We start from the raw sequence: 22,863 nt of genomic DNA, 5'->3' as shown, positions 1-22,863 counted from the left end.
CACAAATGTATCAGAGATTTAAAACTGACAACATACATTACTACATTACGAAAAAGGACTAGCGATTGGAAACTCGGTACGTGGAACTGCAAATCTCTCAACTTCATTGGAAGTACTCGCATACTCTCCGATGTACTGAAGACCCGCGGTTCCGACATCGTAGCGCTGCAGGAGGTGTGCTGGACAGGAGCATTGGTGCGAACGTTTAGAGGTAATCATACCATCTACCAAAGCTGCGGCAAAACACGCGAGCTGGGAACAGCTTTCATAGTGATGGGTGATATGCAGAGGCGAAAAACGAAGGATTGCATCGAAAACTACAGGACACTGTGAAATTGGTTGACAAGTGGGCAAAGAGCGTCGGTTTCGGTATATCTGCGACAAAGTCGAATTGCTTTTATTGCAGTCCGAATGCGCGTCGAGAACCGGCAAAAGAGATTACCATCGATCGAACAGCCGTTCCGAGGACCAATCGTCCGAGGATCTTGGGAATTACCCTGGATCGGACACTTACATTTAAGCCCCACTGCATAGCGGTAAAGAAAGCGTGAGAGTCGCGACTACATATACTGCAAATGATCGGTGCCAAACTGCCCCATGGCAATCGTTCTTTCCTGCTGCAGGAAACAGGCACTGGTCACCTCTAAGCTGATCTACGGGATCGGACTGGTAAGTCGAGGAGGACCAGCATCTCTACAGATACTCGCACCGGCGTACAACAAAATGGTCCGGTATGCTTCCGGAGCGTTCGTGACCAGTCCAATCAACTCAGTCATGGCTGAAGCGGGTACTTTACCATTCGACCTTCTGGCGGCACAGTCTACAGCGCGGCCGGCCATCCGAATCGCAGCAAAAAGTTCTGATAACACCAACCTTCCTCTGATCCGTCGTATATCAGACCGTTTGGTTGAACTTACGGGAACAACGCTCCCTAATGTCAGCCACCTTGTACGACAGAGTGCCCGCGAGTCGCATGCGCGAAAACCGACGATAGTTTGGGATGTTAAGAGGTGATCCACCGGAAAAAGTCCGCCCGGTTGTGCAACATCTGCTTTCGACGCGCTTCCATTAATCGACCGTGGTATACACCGATGGTTCGAAGTCCCAGAACACGGTAGGTGCTGCTTGGCATACTACAGGTCTGGCTGGTTTGTACAGTTTACCGGAGCTGTGTAGTGTCTTTTCCGCAGAGGCCTACGCCTTAAAAATGGCAATCTCAATTCCGAGCACCCCTGGATTCAGCAAATTGAGCGAGTAGCAAGGACCAAGTCGATCCGATTCTGCTGGATCCCTGGACATGCAGGTATCAGCGGCAACAGCGAAGCCGACCGACTAGCCAATGATGCTAGGAGGCAACCGGTCATCGATACTCCCATACCTGGAGAGGACGCGTTGAGAGCTGTCAAGCAGCTAATACTGTGCAAATGGAATGACCAATGGTTCAACGCTCGTGATTCGAAGCTTCGGGAAGTGAAGCAAGATACGCTTCAGTGGACGGAACTCGGCAGCGTAGCCGACCAGCGTGTGCTTACATGGCTAAGGATCGGTCATACGCGGCTTACCTACACATTTTTGCTAAAAGCGGAATCCCCACCAATCTGCGAATGTTGTGGAACAATGGTGGACGTGTGACACTTAATTCTGCAATGCAGAAAATATGAAAGGGAGAGGGAGGAGAACATTGTGAGCACGACAAGCTTGAGAGACGCCCTAGCGAATGAAGAAGATGCAACGAAAAATTTGTTAAAGTTTCTACATGAAACAGAGCTTTAAAAAAATTGTAATGAAACAAGAATTGTTCTATGAATTGTAAATTTAAAACCACTTTAGTTCGACACGAATGCACCCTGGTGTAAAGTGTCGTTAATACAAAAAAAAAGGTGTACAAAACGCTCATAACACCGGTAGTCCTCTACGGGCATGAGACATGGACTATACTCGAGGAGGACTTGCAAACTCTTGGGGGTTTCGAAAGCCGAGTGCTTAGGACAATCTTCGGCAGAGGCATGCAAGAGAAAGGTGTGTGGCGGCGAAGAATGAACCACGAGCTCGCCCAACTCTACGGTGAACCCAGTATCCTGGAGCTGGAAGAATACGCTGAGTAAAAATGCCGGACAACAGCCCTGTAAAGATGGTGTTCTTCACGAATCTGGTCGGAACAAATGCCACAGTGGCTAGGTGGATTGACCAGGCCATGAACCGAGTAAATTAGCGAAAAATTGTTGGCGAGGTTTTATCAAGCTAATTGATGTAAAACCAAATAAATAAATAATAATCGATCACCCGGGTAAGCGATAACCCTAAAAGTGATGCCGATGCGTAATTGCGAACCTCAGTTGTGCTATAGTATCGTAAGATAATCGATACCATTGTTAGGTGGATTATTCGTAATAAATGATTGCTTCCACGTCGATAGAACGACATAATAAGCATCGTATTCAGATCATTTCATGCCCATTCTCTACGCCTACAGCGAACGAATTCCGACAGATCTCGCCGTCATCACGCACAAAACCACCCTCCCATCATTGTCCTAATCATCTACCGAACCGTCCTTCCCTCCGTCGCTTCTCGATCATAGAGTAATGATCATATTTCATTCCGCCCGTGTCCGGAGGGTTGGCACCCGTGCGCGATCCATCCTGAGACCGAGAGGCCGAGAGAAACTATTCCAACCTTCACGGTTCACTACGGAGCAGTTGTATACCAGTCAGCGTTGACACACCTCCGCCCACCGTCCCCGCGGCCACAACTCCACCACTCAGAGGCCAAACGAGCAGCATGATCGAAATCTCACCACCAATTATTAACAGGGCGTAATTGGCGGCAAAGATGACAGAGAGCGGGAGTCAAAAAGAAAGCCGCCGCCGCCGCCGCAACCGCAGCACCATTCGATCCCGAGACCCCGATTACGGAGATTACGACAGATAAATACGAATGAGATTGCTGAGGAGAGCGCGGAAGGCGAGCGGGACGGTGCAAAACGGAAGAATTATGTTTACGGTCGGAACGTGTTGAGCATAAGAGAGTGAGAGAGCTGAGCGAGCGCGAGAGCCCACGGGCAGCATAGAATGGGTGAGCTCATTCCACGTATTTTTTCACCAACACTACAGCGGGTGAAGCGTGGACGCGTGAGCGGGTGATTCGTGCTCTCCGGCAGTTCTGTGAGAGAGTAAGGTTTTCCTTTTGCCGTGCTCTCCGGCATGCGGGAAAAGTGTTCGAATTTCGAATCGAGGAACCCTTGAGGAGTGCAGCGCAACATCCAGCGAAACACTTCCCAGTGATCAGTCGTCGGAGTGAGATGTTCTGTGCGCTCTGCTAGCGATTGAGGATCTGTATTCGCGGTTTGAAGATTGATCAAAGGTAGTTGTTATTGTGACTCGAAAGTGCTGCGGGAAGAAGGGAATCGACCGACCGAGCGGACTTTGTGGTAAAGTCGGTGGAATTTGAAACATTTCGTCCGTGACCGTGGAGGAGCGGGACCGCGTGTGAAGCTCGCGATTGATACGCAAATTAACTGCTGGCGGCGGCGGCGGCGTTTTTTGTTTTGTTGTCCGTGGCCTGTTGCGGAAGAGACAGGTGAAGAGAACGCAATACGAGAAGCATTGGAGAGTTTTTCGCGCCTCGAAGGAAGAAGGTACTTCTGATCTACACGCAGCGTGGAGAAAGAAGTTCGGTTTGCGGTGTGCGAGAGTTTGATTAATTAAGTGTGTCTTACGCGTGTACGCCTCGTGCTTTTGGCGGCGAGCTTTTTGAAAATTTTCGGGCAGTTTTTATGTGTCGCTCCCTTGGCCAATCAACGGAGACTGGCGAGGAATCAAAAAAGTGTGGTAGAAGAGGAAGGTGAAAGAAGAAAGTGGTCAGGTGGCCAAAAAACAAAACAAGCAAAAAGAGCCTATTCGGAGGTTGGACCGGCTTTTGACGGCGGCACAAGGTGTGTAAAAAGTGTAAAATGATTTCGCATTCTTTGTGGTCGCGGGTCGTCGGACGTCGCGCGGTAATTGAAGTTTAATGCGAACAGCGACTGCGACTGCGTCCATCCATCCCCGGCTAAGGCTGATAAAGGTCGTCGGAAGAAGAAAGTGGGCTCCTCTCGTGCGGTCGTCGGGCAGTGGGCTACGTGCGAGATGATCTGCCGCGGCTTTTGCTGAAGTCTGCGGTGTGAAGAATTCGTATTGGAATGCGATGGATATGAAAGTGGAAAAACAACGCGAGTTTGGCAAGGAAAAGGTCTTCTGGGTGTGAACGGGGCTTTCGCTGGTTACTAAAAGCAGAAACGGGGGCGACATCAAAGTGCAACGACATAAATTCCTACGCAACACCACACACACATAAATTACACACAAATTGGTGATCAAAGTGCGTCCGAACCCCGGGAAAGGGAGGAATTGAAGTTTGTTTAGCTGTATAAGCGGGCGTTATAATTGGAAAGTAGTAATTCGAGATCAAACGGTAGATCGGTTGGTGGGGATCAAAGAAGAAGTTCTGAACCCGAAAGAAAGTGTCGGAAGGGGAGCAGTGTTTTGATTCGTGTTTGGCAAAGGAAAGCAACGTTCGTTCGGCGAGAACGTGATTCCGAGGAGAATGCTGAGACGGTGCAGTATGATGAGGAGGAAGACAGGCGCATGTGGGACTTTATTGCGGGTGAGTACACTGAGAAGTCGTGGTGGTTTGTTTTGGTAGTCGAGTCTTTGAAGGAGTGGAGTTCAAAGGGGTTATGGTTTTAATTGTTGGAGATCAAACTTGAAAATTTGTACCCTTTTATGTGTTTAATGTTCGAAAAAGTGAGGGATTCTACAATTAGTCAAAGTTCAATCAAAGAGCCTTACTTGAAAGAGGGGATTTTATTACTTGTATCAACATTGGAAGAGGTCTAAATACTTCCACATCAAAAACGGTAATAATGGTTTTTATATATTCCATCTGTATACTAGATAGTTCGAGATACATGTCATCTAACAAGTGTTCAGGAGTCCCAATGATGTGAACACAATTTTGGATTTAGGATATCATACTTTATCCTCAATGAAGTATTTTTGAGCTACTCTGAATAAGAACATTTTGTCAATTTTATTCAGTATTAAATATAGATATATCTTTAACAAAGAGAGTTTTGCTCACGTCTATAGTGTCTACCGGAGTATCGCCCAGAATGCAAAATACAGAACTGACGGCAGGTTTCTTTTTAGAGAATTGGTCACTATTTCAATGCAAGTCTGTAAAAGTCTCTGTTTATAATAAAAGGTCTTCAAAGTATAATTTTTGGGTGATGTGGTCTCTAAAGTGATGTTTTCCAATTTCTTGACATTATTGTTTTCTGATAGGCGTATTGCATTAATATCATGCAAAACAAACACCTTTGACATTTGAAGCTTTAGTTTCCCTATGCTTAAACGGTGTCAATAGGGTCCTAAAGCCCTGTCCCAAATTTAGTGCCAAACGCTTAAGTTTAGGCCAAAAACACATGTTTACTCATTTTTTAATGTTTTCCGTTTGTTTTTTTTTTTTTAGATTTTGTCACGCCCCTTGGCTTAAAATTAAATTTTGGGTGTATTTTGCTTTCCGTGTCCCTTCCGAAATGTCAGATAGGAACAACCCCAGTGATAAAACTATAACCCCTGTGGTGTTTTTGTCGACTAAGCGAACGCCAAACATGATCAAAAGTGTCAAGGTTCATTTATGGACCCAATTTTTAAATTGAAGTTTAAATATTTAAAATGGTTTAAACCACTATTAGTACATTTGCCCTATTAACCATGAAAAATATCGTTTGAGCATAGGGGAGCAACAATTTCAAAATTTCCATCACTCTATTCTCCAGTCAATGGATTGAATGTATTCAAAAGCAAAGAAGTTGTTTTAGAGAAAACAAAGGTTGCTCTCTTTTCTCTATCAATAGGAGAATCTTCAATTCATCGGTTTTCTGATCCATTTTTCTCAATGATTGGTGTTCACACTGTCACAGTAGCTTCCAGGGACCCAAAAAATAATGTTGGGGTGCAATTTAAAATTCGTGCAGTTTAATCATCATGGAAATCTTGGATAAATTTTCATGAACCTTACGAAGGAGTGCTTGTAAAAGTCTTTAAGCTTTTACCTAAATGTATGTCCAAGTTTAAACATGTTTGAAAACCTGGACATTTGAGATCCTTAAAGCGTATGGATTCTGCTCCAATTGCTATTAAGGTACTTGAACAAAACTAGTAATTTTGAGCATAGAGTGCACGGCTATCCTATATATCACATTTCAGCTTATAACTTACCTTCGGTGAGCTTCTAGAGAAATCTTTAACGGATTCTGATGCAACTGCTCAGCAAAATCCTGTGGATAACTTACTTAGCTCCGTGGCAGACTTATCCCAGTGACTACTAAGGATTTCTCATAACACCATTTGTTGAATTTCAGCGGATTTTTAGGCTAGACTAACAGAAAATACAACGAACGGTTAAGAGAAGATTCTTAATAAAATTCTTGACAGATTCTTTGTGGGATTATCGGTTAAATTATTGAAATTGTCCTGATCAAAACTCTTGGTGGAAATTCCTTTGCATATTTATTGAAGAAATCACCGCATGAATTTCTGGTGCAATTCATTGAGGAGTTCATAGAAAGATTTCTTGCAGTATCTGTGTATGTAAAATAAAAATTCCTGGTACTATATATGCCGAAATTCATGAAAAAATAACTGGGAATATCTTTGAAGGATTTTCTTCTAGCTGTCTTTTCTGGTCAAAAATCTCGGAGGAATTCCTAGAAAAATAGGAAATACTGATTAAATGCTCGTGAACTCCTTAACGAAAATTCTAGGAAAATCTGTGATTCTTCACTTAATAACTTCTAACTAAGGGAACTAAGGACTTCTAGTAGAAATATTCTTAAACAATCTCGGAATTCTTGGAAAAGTTTTTGGAGCTCTTTTTGAAAAAAAAAACCTTGATGAGTTCTTGAAGAAATCCTGAAGATTTCTTGTAGGAGTTCCTAGAAAAACTCGTGATGAAAGTCTTGGAAGAAACCTTCGGAGCAATATTTGAAGAAACCTTTTTTTATAAATGTCTGAACAGTTTTCTGCTTAATTTCAAAGATATATAAAAAAATATGTTGGCTAAACCTTTGACACGAGAATGAAATATTTAGGGGAAGTGGATTTTTCACAAGGGTGATAAATGAAAACCTTTTATGGAGGAAAAACAACTTTTAATGAATTTTCATCACGCACGGATGATTGAGTGTTCGGATAAATTGAAGTGAAAACATCAACTAAAATTAAAATTTTGAAAATTGAAACTGATGTAACTATTAGTGATGTCAAATCTGATACCTTTAGATTTATTTTAGAATGAGTTACAATTATTTACAATGAACCAATACTAAGTGAGTGTATCACATGTATAATCACAGGTCGTAAGTTAATCTTAAAACTAAATGGAATACATTAAAAACTACATCTAAATCACAGATAAAAGAATAAGAATGAGCAGAGCACAATAACGGAACGATTTCACACAAGGATAAAACCGAAATTTGTAAGTAAAATTGTTATATTCCATTCACTGGAAAATAATAAAATAAATTTGTTAGCTTAAAGCTTACTCGCATCTAACTCTGAGTTTGCGATCTGCTCATAGAAATCGGCTATCGATTTTTTTCTATTTTTTTTAGCTGTGCAGAGTCAATTTCGCTCTTGAAAAAAAACCTGTTTTACTTTCCAGATTTTTGGTTTTCAAGGGTTGTTTCTACTATTTTCTACTAAACTTGCAGTTTCTTGTCAAATTGATGGTTATGCAATAGATTATTCTGTCAAATCAACAATAAATCAAACCTTGTTCGGTCACTCGCGAGTAAATGTTCGTGAACTTTTTACTGTTTCTTTTGCTATGTCCTTCCGAGCAGGTGGGTGCAAACATGTTTGTTTGGCGTTGATTTACACTCGTGAGCAGGGATGCCAAGTCAATTTTTCAAAAATCTGGATAATTACAAAAATTTGTCTGGAAAAGTCTGGATCTCCTACATCGTACATGGAGAACCTTACAAATTATTTACAAAACCTTACAAATCCCTTACACATTTTATCTGGATCATCCAGATTTTTGTAAAATGGGGCCTCAAAAATCTGGAATATTCCAGACAAATCTGGAAGGTTGGCAACGCTGCTCGTGAGGTGCTCCGTGATACAAACATTTTCATCGCTGACCAGGGTTCCAACGTGTTTATCTAGGAAATTTTCCGTTAAAGGCCGTAAAAGAGCTGAAAAAATCGAGTTCTGCAACGAATTGCATACAACATTGTTTGCTATTTTTTTCCCTTTTCTTCAGAGCCTATTTAACCATTGCGTCCATTCTCTAGGAAAATTGTGGTATGACCCATATTTGAATCAAATATCATGTTATAACTAAGGTGTGATTGACATTGATTGATTTTGCGCACGATTCCATTTAGGCTCGACTAGTTTTATAAAGTTTATAAACATATTGAGATTATTTTGCCAGATTGCTAAGGGCTCTAATAACTCTTTTCTAAACATTGACCTTCTTTGATTGAACATAGCTCCACAGCTGCAGAGTATATGTTCAGCAGTTTCGTTTTCGGTTTGACAAAAACGACATTCAGAAGATTGGATTTTCCCAATTTTATATAGATGATACCTACTAGGGCAGTGACCAGTCAACAGACCGGTTATTACCCTAAGATCCTTTTCTTAAATTTAGTATAGCCTGTACTTTAGAACCACTGGGCCTTATAAACCTTTTTGCTTGTCTTGATCTATCCTTGGTATTCCAGTTGAATTCTACCATAGACATTTCCCATGATTTAAGTTTTGCTCTCAGAGCGCACTCTGAAACTCCACAAAATGGCTCGGGACCAATAAAATTCATTGAAGAACCTTGTCTTGCTAAGCTATCGGCCGTTTCGTTTCCATCAATTCCACAATGGCCGGGCATCCAGTATAAAGTAACTTCGTTTCTACTGGCCAGTTGTTTCAGAGCAAGAATGCATTCCCACACTAGCTTCGACTGACAAGTGAATGCCTTCAGCGCATGTAGAGCTGCTTGGCTATCCGAAAAAATATAGATTTTAGCAAGTCTGTATTTCCTTTCAATACAGATATTCGCACATTCTATAATTGCTTGCATTTCTGCTTGAAAAACAATGGGACTGTGCCCTATAGGTATTGCTTTGTTGATTCCAGGACCAAAAACTCCGGCTCCTGTATTTTCACCAATCTTAGACCCATCTGTGTTGAATCCAATAGAACCTGGACGTAAACTCGGCCCACCAGGCTCCCATATATATCCGCTTAATTTAACTACTTTCAAAGGAGCATCATAGTTTGCCTTCGTTGTTATCCAGTCTTCTACTGGCTTGTTTGCTATTACGAATAAGCCGTTCAATCGTATTGCATCTAGGATCACAAAAATACAGTCGACTCTCCACATATCGATATTCTACATCTCGATATCTCGCTGTATGTCGATGATTCCATCGGACCCTACATTCTGCATACAATTTCTCTCTCCAGAAGGTATATGGTACGATAGGAGTGACGTCACATGTTTACTATCACACTAGATATTTACATCAGTAAAGAGCCTGCCTTGTTGATTTTTATGCCGTGACTGTGAAGCGTGGAAGTGATCAAGACAGAGGCTGTAAGAGGCTGCATGCAATTTTATACCAAATTGTACACTTGATACTCATGTGCTGGACTTTTTGGGAGTATACTAGATGACTCTACTGCCCTCATCTACGTCTTGCTAAACGATCCGATGCCAAATCAGATTCGCATAGGGTAAGTGTACCAGTTTTGGCCACCCTAAGGAAAAATATTGTTTATTTATAAATCAAAAGACCTTTGGTTACTGTCTGGACATTAAACGAAAGCTTTCAATCCATGCTCAGCAGGGAAAATATAAAAACTAATCAGAAACTTTGTTTTTGTATTAAAAATGGTGGTGGCGAATACTGGACCACTTGCACCAGTATTCGCCACGATTTTAATTTCGGTTCCTGAATTCGCCACTTACGTTGATTTCTTATGGAGGGTGGCGAATTCAGGAACAGGTGGCGAAAAATAGGTGCAAAGGAGCAAAAAGTTTAAGGAAAATGATTTTTTTCTATTATTTTCTGAGAAAATTTTGCGGTTTCCAAGAATGTTTCCGTATCATCTCAAAGCAATTTAGCAAACACTAAACAATTGGCAACCATATATGAAGTAAAACGGTATAAAATCTGGGGTGGCGAATAACTGGTACATGGCGAATACCGGTACACCTTCCCTACACGAATCGTATTCGGGTAGTCCAATGGATGTAGAGCAAGTAGCGAGGCACTGGCAAATACAAAGCAATTCGACAAATGGCTGTAAAAACCATTCAGATATTTAGTTGGCGATTCTCAAAACAGTTCTGTTTCTTTTGCTAAAAAAAAGTAGGCCGTTATAATGCTCATTTTATTGTTGAAAAGTAGGCTAATAAGCAACGAAATAGCAAAACAGAGTTTTTGCAATTTCTCATCGTAATATGTTGGTTTTCATCACGCCAATCTGTCACGAAACGGTCTACTTTCCTGCATTGAATAAGGCAGTATGGTAATGTTCATTACGCAACTGATTTCAGTTGCGTAATTTATCAGATTACCGAATTCAAAACAATTCTTGCAGATAATAGGTTAAAAATTCATGCTGGGCTTCAACCACCAATTTTTCAAGATTTTTTCAGGAAATCGGTTTGAAATTCCTTACGGTTTTTTGGTTTTACCAAAGTAAATCAAAGTAATCCAATATCTTTGTTTCTCTAATTCCAAGATACCAGAAGCGCGTACACATTCAAAACTATGGGTAGTACAAACGTACAAACTCTTTATGTCCAGGGAAGCACAGAAAAGTTTTCAAATTTATGTAATCCTAGACAGTACATAAAGTGACTGTTTTCATGTCGATCATCAACACAAGACTGAGAAAGCTTCAAGATCATTGGTTAGATCCATTTCATCAGTGATTTATTATTTGATCATAATTCTGATCCATTTTCTCTGACCAGTTTACTTACTTATAATATTATATTCGTACAAAATCGACCCTTTCAGAGCCCCTCCTGGCTACACCACTGGTCCATCACCCGAAAGGCTTTGGAGTTTTTCATATTTTGCCATGTAGAATCTAACAAAAATACTCCGGTTGAAAACCCCGTGTAAAACCATCGTGACCATCCCTTGTTAGATACATTTGAGAAACTATAATAAACTGCGAAACTCAACGTTCAGCAAATTTTTTGTGAGATGTCTTTAACAAATTATCAAAATGTTGTTAATCTGTCTGTTCGCGCACATTCCAGCGTCTGTGGGGTCGTGCGATGGCTGATCCATTTGGGGACATCCTTTTCATAATTAGTGGTAGTGGGTTATTGGATGCTGGCTTTCACTAAGTTCTGCGAGCTTATCTCATTCGCACAATGACAAAAACAGGAACGTATCAACGAACGAACGGTCAGTTTATTATGAACGGAACTTATGAAACTTATTTTCTGGTCAGGTACGTAAAACGAATGTGTATTTCAGAATTTGTACTCAATTTAACTACTCGTGCTGCCGTTTTATAGTTCTCCGAGGTAGCTAAAAACCGAATAGTGGCCGAATATTTATAAAATGGCCCTCATACACTTGTAACTACTATTATTTCGGATGATAATAGCTTCACGATAACAGTGGAACTTCCCTTGACATTTACACAAAAATCATCTAGATCGACAAATATTGGCGTCAACACTGTCCATTTTTCTTTTCTTCTTCTTCTTCTTCTTTCTGGCGTTACGTCCCCACTGGGACTGAGCCTGCTACTCAGCTTAGTGTTCTTATGAGCACTTCCACAGTTATTAACTGAGAGCTTACTATGACAATGACCATTTTTGCATGCGTATATCGTGTGGCAGGTACGAAGATACTCTATGCCTTTGGAAGTCGAGAAAATTTCCAACCCGAAAAGATCCTCGACCGGTGGGATTCGAACCCACGACCCTCAGCTTGGTCTTGCTGAATAGCTGCGCGTTTACCGCTACGGCTATCTGGGCCCCTATTCCTCTTTTTTTTCTCTTCTTCTTCTCAGAATAAATTGTGAAATAAAGATGGCCGAAGTAGCTTAACAGAGCTTATAGGAAGCAGTTACTAATTTCTGCATTTTCGTGAATCGCAAGTCAGTCCCTAATGTAAGAAGTTAGCATTAAGGAAATGTACAAAAAAGTTTTTGCGCATTTTTGTCCAATTTTACAGAAAAAAAGCCGTGCTGTATCATGAGAGCAACTGAAAGATCATTGAAAGATACGTTGAAAAATGATATCAACTTAATTCGACCTGTGATTCATATCAGTGGCGCAGCTAGAAACATTCGGGATAAATGTAAAATTACTAAACTAAGCTAAAGTTTCTTGGCAAACGATTCAACATGTAGAAATTCCTTCAAATATTTCGCTGGAATTTCTTTCTGTTTTTATGAATCGTAAGAAATTAGATGTAATCATTTTCTAGGAATTTTTGTGCATCCGAGTAATCGACGCAATGTCGCTCAACTGTCGCGTCGGCATACTGTTGAGCGGAAAAATGTGCTTCGGGAGTTATGTAGAGATTGTTCAACAGATTTTTCCAGACATGTCTTGAGAAATAAAGAGTATCATTGTCCATCGCCAGTAATACTATGCTCGTGCTATGTATAAAAACGAGCTTTGTTGCGTATACTCAGTACACGATGTTACCAGTCTTGGGTTAATCCATTCATTGTTCCAACGAGTCTCTTGATAGTTCTCCATGCATATATCAGTAATATATCAAGAAATACTTCCAGGAATGCTGAACACAATATTATCCGAGCACATCTACTACTGTATTTAAATTTTCTGTAGGAATGATGTCACTTCGTGTTGAATCATGGGTAGGACAATCCTTTGACTGTCTTACTTAGGTATTTTTGTGCGTAGGACATGTCCTACCTGTCCTGTCCTCTTCCCGCGTCACAGCAAGATACGTTAAAAATGGGAGTGCCCGTGAATAGCGATATTCATGCTTTTTCTCGTATTGTTCTAGATGGAATTATGGTCACTTGCCAGTCGTGTTACTGAAAGTAGTCTGAATGAGATCTCACGTTGAATATATTATACAGGCGTAGATGCAGTGCCCGATTTGCCATAATCGGTTTTTTTTTCTGGATTGTTACACGGGATGCAATCGATTTTTGTTGTATTTTGTGAAGAAATACTAAGGAAGGCGATGGAACGCCCTACTGAAGCAAGAAGAGCAGTCCAAAAATAATGGTATAGTCAAGTTACTACTTAAGGCTAAGTAGCCCGTCATTCGTTTTGGCAACAATGATGACTTTCCAGCTTGCATTTCAAAGTGATAAAACTCAGTCTTGATAGTTTATATTGACATGAAAAAGTATCACTGTAAGCGCTTACATGCAATTACATGAATTAGCAACAATCATCAACAACGCGTACAAATTTCAATGACGGCCTACTTCGCCTTAAATAGAAAATCTATGAGAAGAAATCGATCACTGCAGATCGCCGTTATGATACTAAACGCGGAAGGTTACAAAAACATAAATAATGTCAATTATCAGTTTACAGAGAAACAGAGGAAACGTCAAATACGAAGCTAAACAATACGTGCACCTCTGTGTTGTTTCTTCTTCTTCTTTCTCGCGTGTCGTCCCAACTGAGAGAGAGCTTAGTATTCTATAAACATTTCCTCAGGTATTAACAGAGAGCATGTAGCATGGCTTTGCTGAATAGCAACGAAATTTACCACTAGGCTAACCCAACAAACATTTGGAATAAGAGTTTAAGAAACCATTTTAAAGCTTATTTCAGCTGAATAAACTGTTGTTCAGCTACTAATGTTACTTGGGAAGGAAGGACCTCACTACTATTCGTTTAAGGATTTACAATGCTTAGTTGGGACTATTAATTCCTACTTTTGGCTACTCCTTGATACTGCATGAGTAGGTCTTTGGAACTGTTCGTTTGTTTTGACCAATTTGAAGACCGCAAACCCTAGATCAGGTTGAGGTCATCAACATTTCTCTACTTGTTTTTGTTGTTTCTGAAGGTCCCACAATATCACCTGGTCATAACGAGAATGTCAAAAACATACGCACCCCACCGACCGATACACGCTAGTTTGATAAAAACAGGACGTCGCCGCGCGTCATCATCATTGATCTTTCGTTACGCAAGTTGATAAACGCCGCCGTCGCCACCGCCTGTACAAGAGAAACCGGTCCTCCGACTGACAGGCAGGAATGTCTCCTCCTCCGCGCGTCGTTTGGTATGCGACTGCGAATTTCCCACTCCGAATCATGGACGAAGACGGCGACAAGATTGCGGACTTTGAAGCTCGGTGTGATTTACGGCCGCATTGTGAATGTCACCCGCCGCAGTGAGAAGGCCGCAACGCAACTGATGGTGTGTAGCACAGTAGTCAGTTCCAGATTATGCCACTTGAGAAAGAGTACTGCAGCAAACTTACTCTACGACCATTGCTGGGCTCTGTCCAGTGTGCGCGACCGACGCACATAGGAGTGACCAGGACAAATTTGTGACCATATTTCCGATCGAGGGTCCTATTGTAAAGGAAATTTTCTCGACTAAGTGAAAGTCAAAAGATCAAAAGTGTCAAGGTTAAAATTTGGACCTATTTTATAAATTCAAGATAAAATGTGATATAGCCGATATTTGAGCGAAAAAAAAATGCCAAAGTAGTAGCAAGAACGCACTCTATCGTGTTATTAATTGAAAACAAGATTTTATCAAAAGTTTCAGGAACCAATGAGCTATGATCGTGTTTTAGTCAATATCAGGATCATTGAGGGCAGAACGTAATTTTGACCATGACTGACTCCTGTGTGCTACGGAACGAAAGCGCATCCACCCGAGCAGCTGGTGTCGTCGATGCGGTTGTGGTTTCGGGGCCTAAGAGGAGCGATGCAAAGACGGATGAGAGCAGGAGGCCGGTAAGAGCCCAGGAGGAAAGGTAGCAAGAAGCATAACAAACCAAAGATCAAAGAGGTTTTGCCGCCGCCCCTGTGCTGAGGAATTAAAGTCTCGCTGGTTCTCTCGCGTGCTCCTTATTGCAATGGCAGTCAGTCAGTGGTCGGTCGTCCGTCCGTCGCAGTAGGAAACAGCACTTTATTACCTGCAGGTCACCTTTTCTTGTGGCGGATAAAGGTGAGGCTCCTCGCGTAACATTTGAAGGGGTCCTATTATGGTTTGGTGGATTTTTGCTGCAGTAATTATTGGACTAGAGTGTTTCAAAGGGTATTCCTTAGCCGTAATGTTTGCGGCTATAAGGCAAATCCGTAGTAAAGGCAGGATAGTCGAGCATGTAAATTTCCTTGATAGACCGTTATTATGAAAAAATGTCCGTCAAATCTGAGTACAGGGCTTTATTAGGCCATTCTGCACCTCTGAACCAATTAAAAAAACCCTAGGAGGATTCTTGAGAAATCTTGATTTGAAATTTTTGACTAAAAATTTCCATATAATTCTTTTTAAAATTTGGCAGTAGCACTGAAAAGACCTACAAAAACGCTCAAAAAGTTGGCCAAAATATTGAAATTTATTTCTTAGATTTCATTATAATAAACTAAGCTTACTGGTTCAGCCATGTAAAAAAACATAATTAAGCCACTCCTGTAAGTTAAGTCAGTTGTAAATATTTCTAATCATAACAACAGTAACAATTTCATACTAGTTGCAGACAGTTTGGCCAACTTTTTTTTTGAGTTTATTAGGTTTTTTCAGCGTTATTGTAAGTTTTGCACCTTATCGGGCGCGACGATTTGTAATCGCCGGGGAAACCGTCGCCAATATCGTCGCCAGCCAACCAGCCGCTGCAAAATTGACTTTTCATCAGTCTTACAAACACAACGGCAAGTCACCTCCTTTGATTCGTTGCTGGCGGCGATTTTGTCGGTCTGTTTTAAAGATGGCGGCGCATTTTTTTGTCCATGAAACAATCAATATTGCTAAATTTGAATAAGGATTCTAGGGAAATATTTAGTCGAATATTGAGCATTTTGCACCTTATTATACTACTGTGCAGAAAATTTTTGCACAGTGAACATTTGCACACCTCACACATTAGTTTAGTAGCATGCTTGGATACTAACTTTTTTCGTCTTTGTTTTGATTTTGGGTGCCAAAAACTGACTCATCCACCGGAGAATTTAATTCATTCAGCACAGAAATGCAATCCGAACATTGCCATAAACGCCATCGAAAGAATACTACAGAGCTCAGTGCAGAATGACGAGTTAACTTCGTTTCTCAACGTGGAGTACTTGGGTGAACCGTTAGAGAAAGACGTAGATCAAGTTGCTGAAAGTTCTTCCGTTAGGAGGAATGCCGAACCTCTAAACGATTATGTCCTGAATCTGCGGGAAACAGATCTGATTCTGGAGACAATTTGGATGACTCAATTAGTTTGGATCCAGCATACAATATCTTTTCGAAGGAAAACTTCCCAATGAGCTTTACAGCTGCTGGCTATTGGCCGTTCGAGCTTTCAAAGACCATGCAAAAGGAACAATGTAAAATAAGTCTGGTAGTGGTATGTAGCTGGCAATACGGTGGAGATTTTTTTACATCAATCCTAATTGCTTTCTAGTGAACATAACCATAAAGAAACTTTCATGCAATTTATTTGACTGCTTTGAATAGGGTCCTAAAGCCCTGTCCCAATTTTAGTGCCAAACGCTTAAGTTTAGGCCAATAACACATGTTTACTCAATTTTCTAATGTTTTCTGTTGGTTTGAGTCCAAAAAACATTTTTTCAGATTTTGTCACATTCCTTGGCTTAAACTCAAATTTTGGGTGTATTTTGTTTTCCGTGTCCCTTCCGAAATGTCAGATAGGAACAACCCCAGTGGTAAAACTAAAACCCCTGTGGTGTTTTTGTCGACTAAGCGAACGTCAAACATGATCTTAAGTGTCAAGGTTCATTTATGGACCCAATTTTTAAATTAAAGTTTAAACATAATATAGTCGTTATTTGAGCGGGAAATATTGCTAAAGTAGTTGCAGTAGGATGCTCTTTCTTGTTATTGAATAAAAACAAAATTTCATTAAAAATTTTAGGACCCAATTGTTTTGAAACGTCAATAGCTTTCAAACCATAGGCCTGCTAAGTTAGTGAGTGTGCAAATTGTATCCAGCACATGAATAATTTCTCTAGAATCTAAAAATTCGTGGAATGGTCAATAATTCCAATCAAGATTTCTTGAGATTCCTCCCAGGGATATTTTTTAAATTGGTCCAGGGGTGCAGAACGGCTTCAGAGACCTAGCCCTGTACTCAGATTTGATGAACATTTATTTTTCATAATAACGGTTTGTCGGGGCACGGTGATAACGTAAGTAATAAATATCTAATGCTACATAATATTTCACATGTGTAGTTAATTGGTTTTCGGAACAATTCAAATAAGAAATCTTTTGTCATTGTCAATTTATTTCTAGTTTGTAGTGAAAAACGTTAAAAAATCATCAATTTGTAGCTCATCCGCGCCTCATGGTAAAAATTGTAGAAATGCTCATACACAAAATTCAAAGCTGAGATCTTTCGTAAATTTTTAAATATTTGTATGAGAATCGAGTTTGTAAACATCTCATTTAATTTTCTCAACGCCTTCTTTTAACAGATAGGACTGACTTGCAACTAACAATAGTTTGGGAACCACAGCGAATTCGATCAGATACGGAAGAACTAATTTGGATATTTCTCCTAAGTGTTTTGTTTTATTTTATTTACCATATCATCATAAGACAATTAAGATATATGTCCAAATTTTCGTCAGGTGTTACTTCAAATATTTCTTTAGGAACTCATCCAGCAATTATTTTAGGAATTCTTCAAAGGATTTGGTTCAAGTTCAAGTATTTAACCAAGAAAACTTCCGAGGATACCCCCAGAATCCAAGTACTTACGTAAAAACTCGTTTACTTGTACAAATCACATCACTTCCGCACAAAACGGTAACGGACATCGTTTGAGTGACGAGTTTCCTCATATAAACCGCTATTTTCTGAGTTCATCACTGCATTCTGTTTCGTGTATACGGAACGTACAAAATAAGTCGAATCAGCTGTCAAAAGAAGTTTGTTATCATAAATAAAGTCGCATAAGATACCAAAAGAAATTTCAGTAAAATCTATACACTCAATTGCATGCAAAGTTTCAACATATAAAATATGCAGCTATATAGCCTCCGCTTTTGTACGTATAAGGCCTTTTGAACAGAATTTTTGCACATATAAGCATCGCATAAGAATAACGCAAAAGTTGATTGCGTTATACGTATATCCTGGTTATCTGGGACCCCTTTCGAATATTACTCTGTAAATTCCGCTTATGCAAGGGAGCCGGATCCTATTTTTGGCACGTTTGGGTCACTTCGGAAGTTTTTTTTTAGTCGCTGAGCTCGGTTTTGGCCACAATGTGCGTCGTACTGAAGTCCTTCTTATTGCAAAGTTTCAAACTAGATGGCCGAGTCAAATCCCTTTCGCCAAAGTGAACTTTATAAATGCCCAAGTAGTTCTTGGTTCTTCTCTGGACTGCTGTCTTCAGTACCAACTTTCCGCTTCAGCAATCTACACTAAACTGTCAGGATCGATCATTCGACACGCATAGACGGAGAAATATTTTTACCTAATTTTTGAGTTTACTTTACCCAAAATAAAGTGTATCAATCATAGTTTCCATCCAAAATCTCTCGGTTTTCTCTTTCTCCCACACGAATGTTGTCAAAAATAGAGAGAGCTGCATCTACCCAATGGGGGTACTTTGGCCCAATAAGCCAAATTTGGGTAATTAAATTAAATTTCTAATTAAATTTAGCCAAAATTGAGTTATTGGGCTCAACTACGGAATTGCGTTGAAACAACCCAAAATTGAGTTGAATTCCGTCTCCGTGTACAAAGTCCCGTACGCGTCTTTCCGCACGGAGAAATATTTTTACCTAATTTTTGAGTTTACTTTACCCAAAATAAAGTGTATCAATCATAGTTTCAACCCAAAATCTCTCGGTTTTCTCTTTCTCCCACACGAATGTTGTCAAAAATAGAGAGAGCTGCATCTACCCAATGGGGGTACTTTGGCCCAATAAGCCAAATTTGGGTAAATGCAACTTTTCTTATGTTTGGGTCGAAAGAACTCAATTTTGCGTTAAATCAACCCAAAATTGAGTATATTTTTCTAATGGAATTAAAGCCAAACTACCTAGCGAGGACCTTGGAAATTTAGCCAAAATTGAGTTATTGGGCTCAACTACGGAATTGCGTTGAAACAACCCAAAATTGAGTTGAATTCCGTCTCCGTGCGAGCTCTAGCTGTCAATTCTGACACGCCCAAATAAAACATGCACGATTGGATAAAATATACCCATTCTTATCAAGCATGCACGCTCAAATGAAACATGCACGCTCATATAAATCCAATGAATATTTTTTCTACATCAACTCTAGCTACCACACAGTCGTCCAGGAATTGTTTCAAGAACATCTTGAACTTTTCTTAGGAATCTGCAGAGGAGTCACTAGTGGTTTCCTTGTATCCTGGAAACAGTTTAAAGCTACAATTTAAGCAAAAACAATAGTTTCATCAGGACTTTTAACAAATTTTTAGAGCTGCTCAAACACTTGTCATACCATAAATTTTGATTTCTCGGGGATCCATGGGAAACTTTCAGAAAACCAAAAGGAACCGCCACCAAATTTTTGGATTACCAAAGTAATATCGGTCGCAATAATCACGATTTTTGCCAATTTCGTAGCGTTTAAAGTTTTGTAGTGATTTTGTCTCCTATCGCTGTACCTCAATGATGCCAGTGAATCCAGTGAAAAAAACCCTTCAATTTTTTCCAAAGAAATCACGAGGAATATCCCTTTGTTATTCTTCCACGAACTTAACTTTTCAGGTATTCCATTATCTGCTGTAAAGAGATATATCTGAGAATACTTATGGGGATTTCTTCAAGAATTATTTCCATACTTTTCAAGTCCATTTTCCAAAAACTCCTTTACCAGTTTTTACTGAGTTCCTCCTGGGATTCTCACGGAAAATCATTTTTAGTAGTTCTTATTCAACAGTTTTTTTGCCTCAAGTTGATTTATGCATTCTGATCTTACCACAAAGCTTCTTGGAAGATCTCAAAGTGCTTAATCTCTTGAAGAATTCCACCCGAGAATGCTTTTAAAATTCTTTTAGATAGTTTAAACATTCCTCCATGAAGGTCCTTTACGCACTTTTTACACATAAATTCCAATTATTAGCTTAACATCTTATCTGAACAACTGAATTATATTTTATCTTTTCTTGAAGAACTGAAAATTCCTCAAAGAAATAATACCATACATTCTAGGAGTCTCACAAAAATTGATATCACGATCACCAAGCAGTGATGCTTTCAAAAAATTCTTCAGATGGTGCACTAATAGTTTTTACAACTTTGCCTTTGAAATTCTCTTCAGATTCATTCATAAATTCTTTGTAAAGTTGATCTAGTGTTGCTTGAAAAAATCGCACAAAAATAGCCCAGAACTTCCTTAAAAAATAATATTCCAGGTAACTCTAAGGATTCCTCCAAATATTCTACAAGATTTTTCGAGACAATTGAAAAAAATACAATTGGGAAAACGTTCTTCGCAATTTCCAGAAATAATCTCCACAGATCTATCTTCATTATTTTTTTTAAATAGATTTATCTTTTAAATTCTAGTTATTCTTTAGATTTGCTTGAAAATAAATTTGATAATGATTTATTCCTTCAAAACTGTTTTGTAGAACAATATTTTACAATTTCGTAGAAAATTTCACAAAAAATCTAGATATACCTAAAATATTTCAAGCAACTTTTTTCGGAAAATATTATTATTAGGATTCTTCAGCCATTCCATGAAAAACCGATCTTGTGGGTCACCGAATTCCGTGAAAATTTGTTCCTTATCTGAAATATGGATACACGTGTTTTGGGATTTTTTGATTAGGGTGACCATTTCCGAAATAGGATGACCAAAAAAAAATCGCGATTTTGCAAAAATATTTATTTTTTAAAAGATTATTGCTTTTGAACCGCTTGACCGATTTTAATTTTTGTTTGGACAGAATGAAAGCTAAAGAATTTGACTTTTCAAAAAAGAAGATAAAATTTCACAAAAACTATTTTTTTTTCATGAAAAATAAACAAAAATTTCCGTTTTTCGTCTTTTGAAAGCCTTGGGACAAAAGGGGCTATTGCTGTTCTTTTTTTTTCTTGAAAGTTTAGAAATTTAACGTATGCTGTCCAATTTTCAGCGATGTTTGTTTTTTTTAGTTTTTGAGATATTTAAAAACAATCAGTCATTTTTCATCGACACACACAGTAGGTCTCAGCGCATTAGATATTTTTTAAAATCATAACTTTTGAACAAGTCAACTGATTTCCAATCTTTTTTTATGGAATAAAAGCTAAAGATTTCAAATTTGCATTTTTTTTCAGGGTTTAATATTTTTTCTGAAAACTTGAAATCCTAAGCTTTTATTCCTATTTTATTGTTCAAAAGTTATGATTTTTCAAAAATAAAAAAAATCTAATGCGCTGAAATCTATAGTGTGTGCTGTAAAATTCTCTTTCAAGAAAAAATGTAAAAAATTGTCCCAAGGCCTTCAAAACGCGAGAAACGTTTTTTTTTATTATTTTTCATGTAAAAAAAAAAACAATTCTTGTAAAATTTTATATTTTTCTTGAAAAGTAAAAATTTTTAGCTTTTATTTCGTCCAAGAAAATTGATAATCGGTCAAGCAGTTTAAAAATTATGATTTTTTTTTTAAATAAAAATTTTGCAAAGTCGCGAATTTTGCTGGTCACCCTATTTTGGAAATAAAAAAATCCAGAAACACCTCCCAAGTAACAATTCCACAGCAATTTGGCATTCGTGTGGATTTATCAATGTTCTATGACAGTTACGTGAATGCTATAACAGCTAGAGGCGACATTTAACGTTGCTAGAAGATGATATTTTGTAAGTCAGCTCTAAGTTATATTTAAAACCTTTTGGAGACAAAATATAAAGTCAAAATGTTGTGGCTACAAAATCAGCTTTATTGCAGCATATGATACCTCATTTAAACTGCTTGAAGTGGCTGAATGACACTTATTTGTTACGGCTATGATAAAAGATTGATATAATACACCTTGTTGTCATAAAAGCTGTTTTTAAACTGATTAACTTGCACTTGAATATCAATAACTTACCTTATCATACCTCTTAAATCATTATTGGGGCTCCTAATATGCGATAACAGTTTTAGCATTGTGAATTTATAACCCACCACACTATCATTGACATTACGTCATAAATCAAAAATACTTATTCTTAATATAAGAACGCCAAAATAATGCCCGTTTTCATTATTTTTGCGTATTTTCTTCAAAACAGCACTCGAAAACTGTCAAACTTTGTTAAATGCTGCTTAGTTACCATGAAATGTGAAAAAAAGCTGAATCATCTTTGATCAGCATTTATTAAGGCAATTTTACATCCACAAATGCTGAACCATAACAGTGTGCCCTTATTCGTGTATTTATAATCACAAAACAGCATTTGTCGATGAATCAATCAATTATGGTCCCACAATATTAATTTCACTGCGGTTGCCACAATTTCACTTTTGTCAACACATATTATCTCCATGAATTCGCTCATAAGATGCTATGGTTTGATGATTAAACTGTCTAAATATAATTCAATGCACAATTACTGCGCAATCAAACCAACAAATGTTGAATATGTTTTATTCTTCACCTGGCGGTTTGTTTTAGCAAATGCTAAATAACTACA

General features: G+C 38.9%; 1 protein-coding gene across 1 annotated transcript in view; it reads left to right on the top strand.

The window, feature by feature from the left end:
* The first annotated feature begins 3,274 nt into the window (after positions 1 to 3,274).
* The window catches only part of LOC5567751 (palmitoleoyl-protein carboxylesterase NOTUM), a 70,007-nt gene continuing 50,418 nt past the window's right edge, over positions 3,275 to 22,863 (top strand). Inside the window, exon 1 of the mRNA XM_021841911.1 lies at positions 3,275 to 4,644. Coding sequence (XP_021697603.1) covers positions 4,585 to 4,644 — 60 coding nt within the window. The 5' untranslated portion in view covers positions 3,275 to 4,584. The remainder of the gene's footprint in view (positions 4,645 to 22,863) is intronic.

This window comes from Aedes aegypti, chromosome 2 (genome assembly GCF_002204515.2).
Source record: "Aedes aegypti strain LVP_AGWG chromosome 2, AaegL5.0 Primary Assembly, whole genome shotgun sequence".
NCBI lineage: Eukaryota > Metazoa > Arthropoda > Insecta > Diptera > Culicidae > Aedes > Aedes aegypti.
This window is presented reverse-complemented; position numbering and strand designations above follow the sequence as displayed.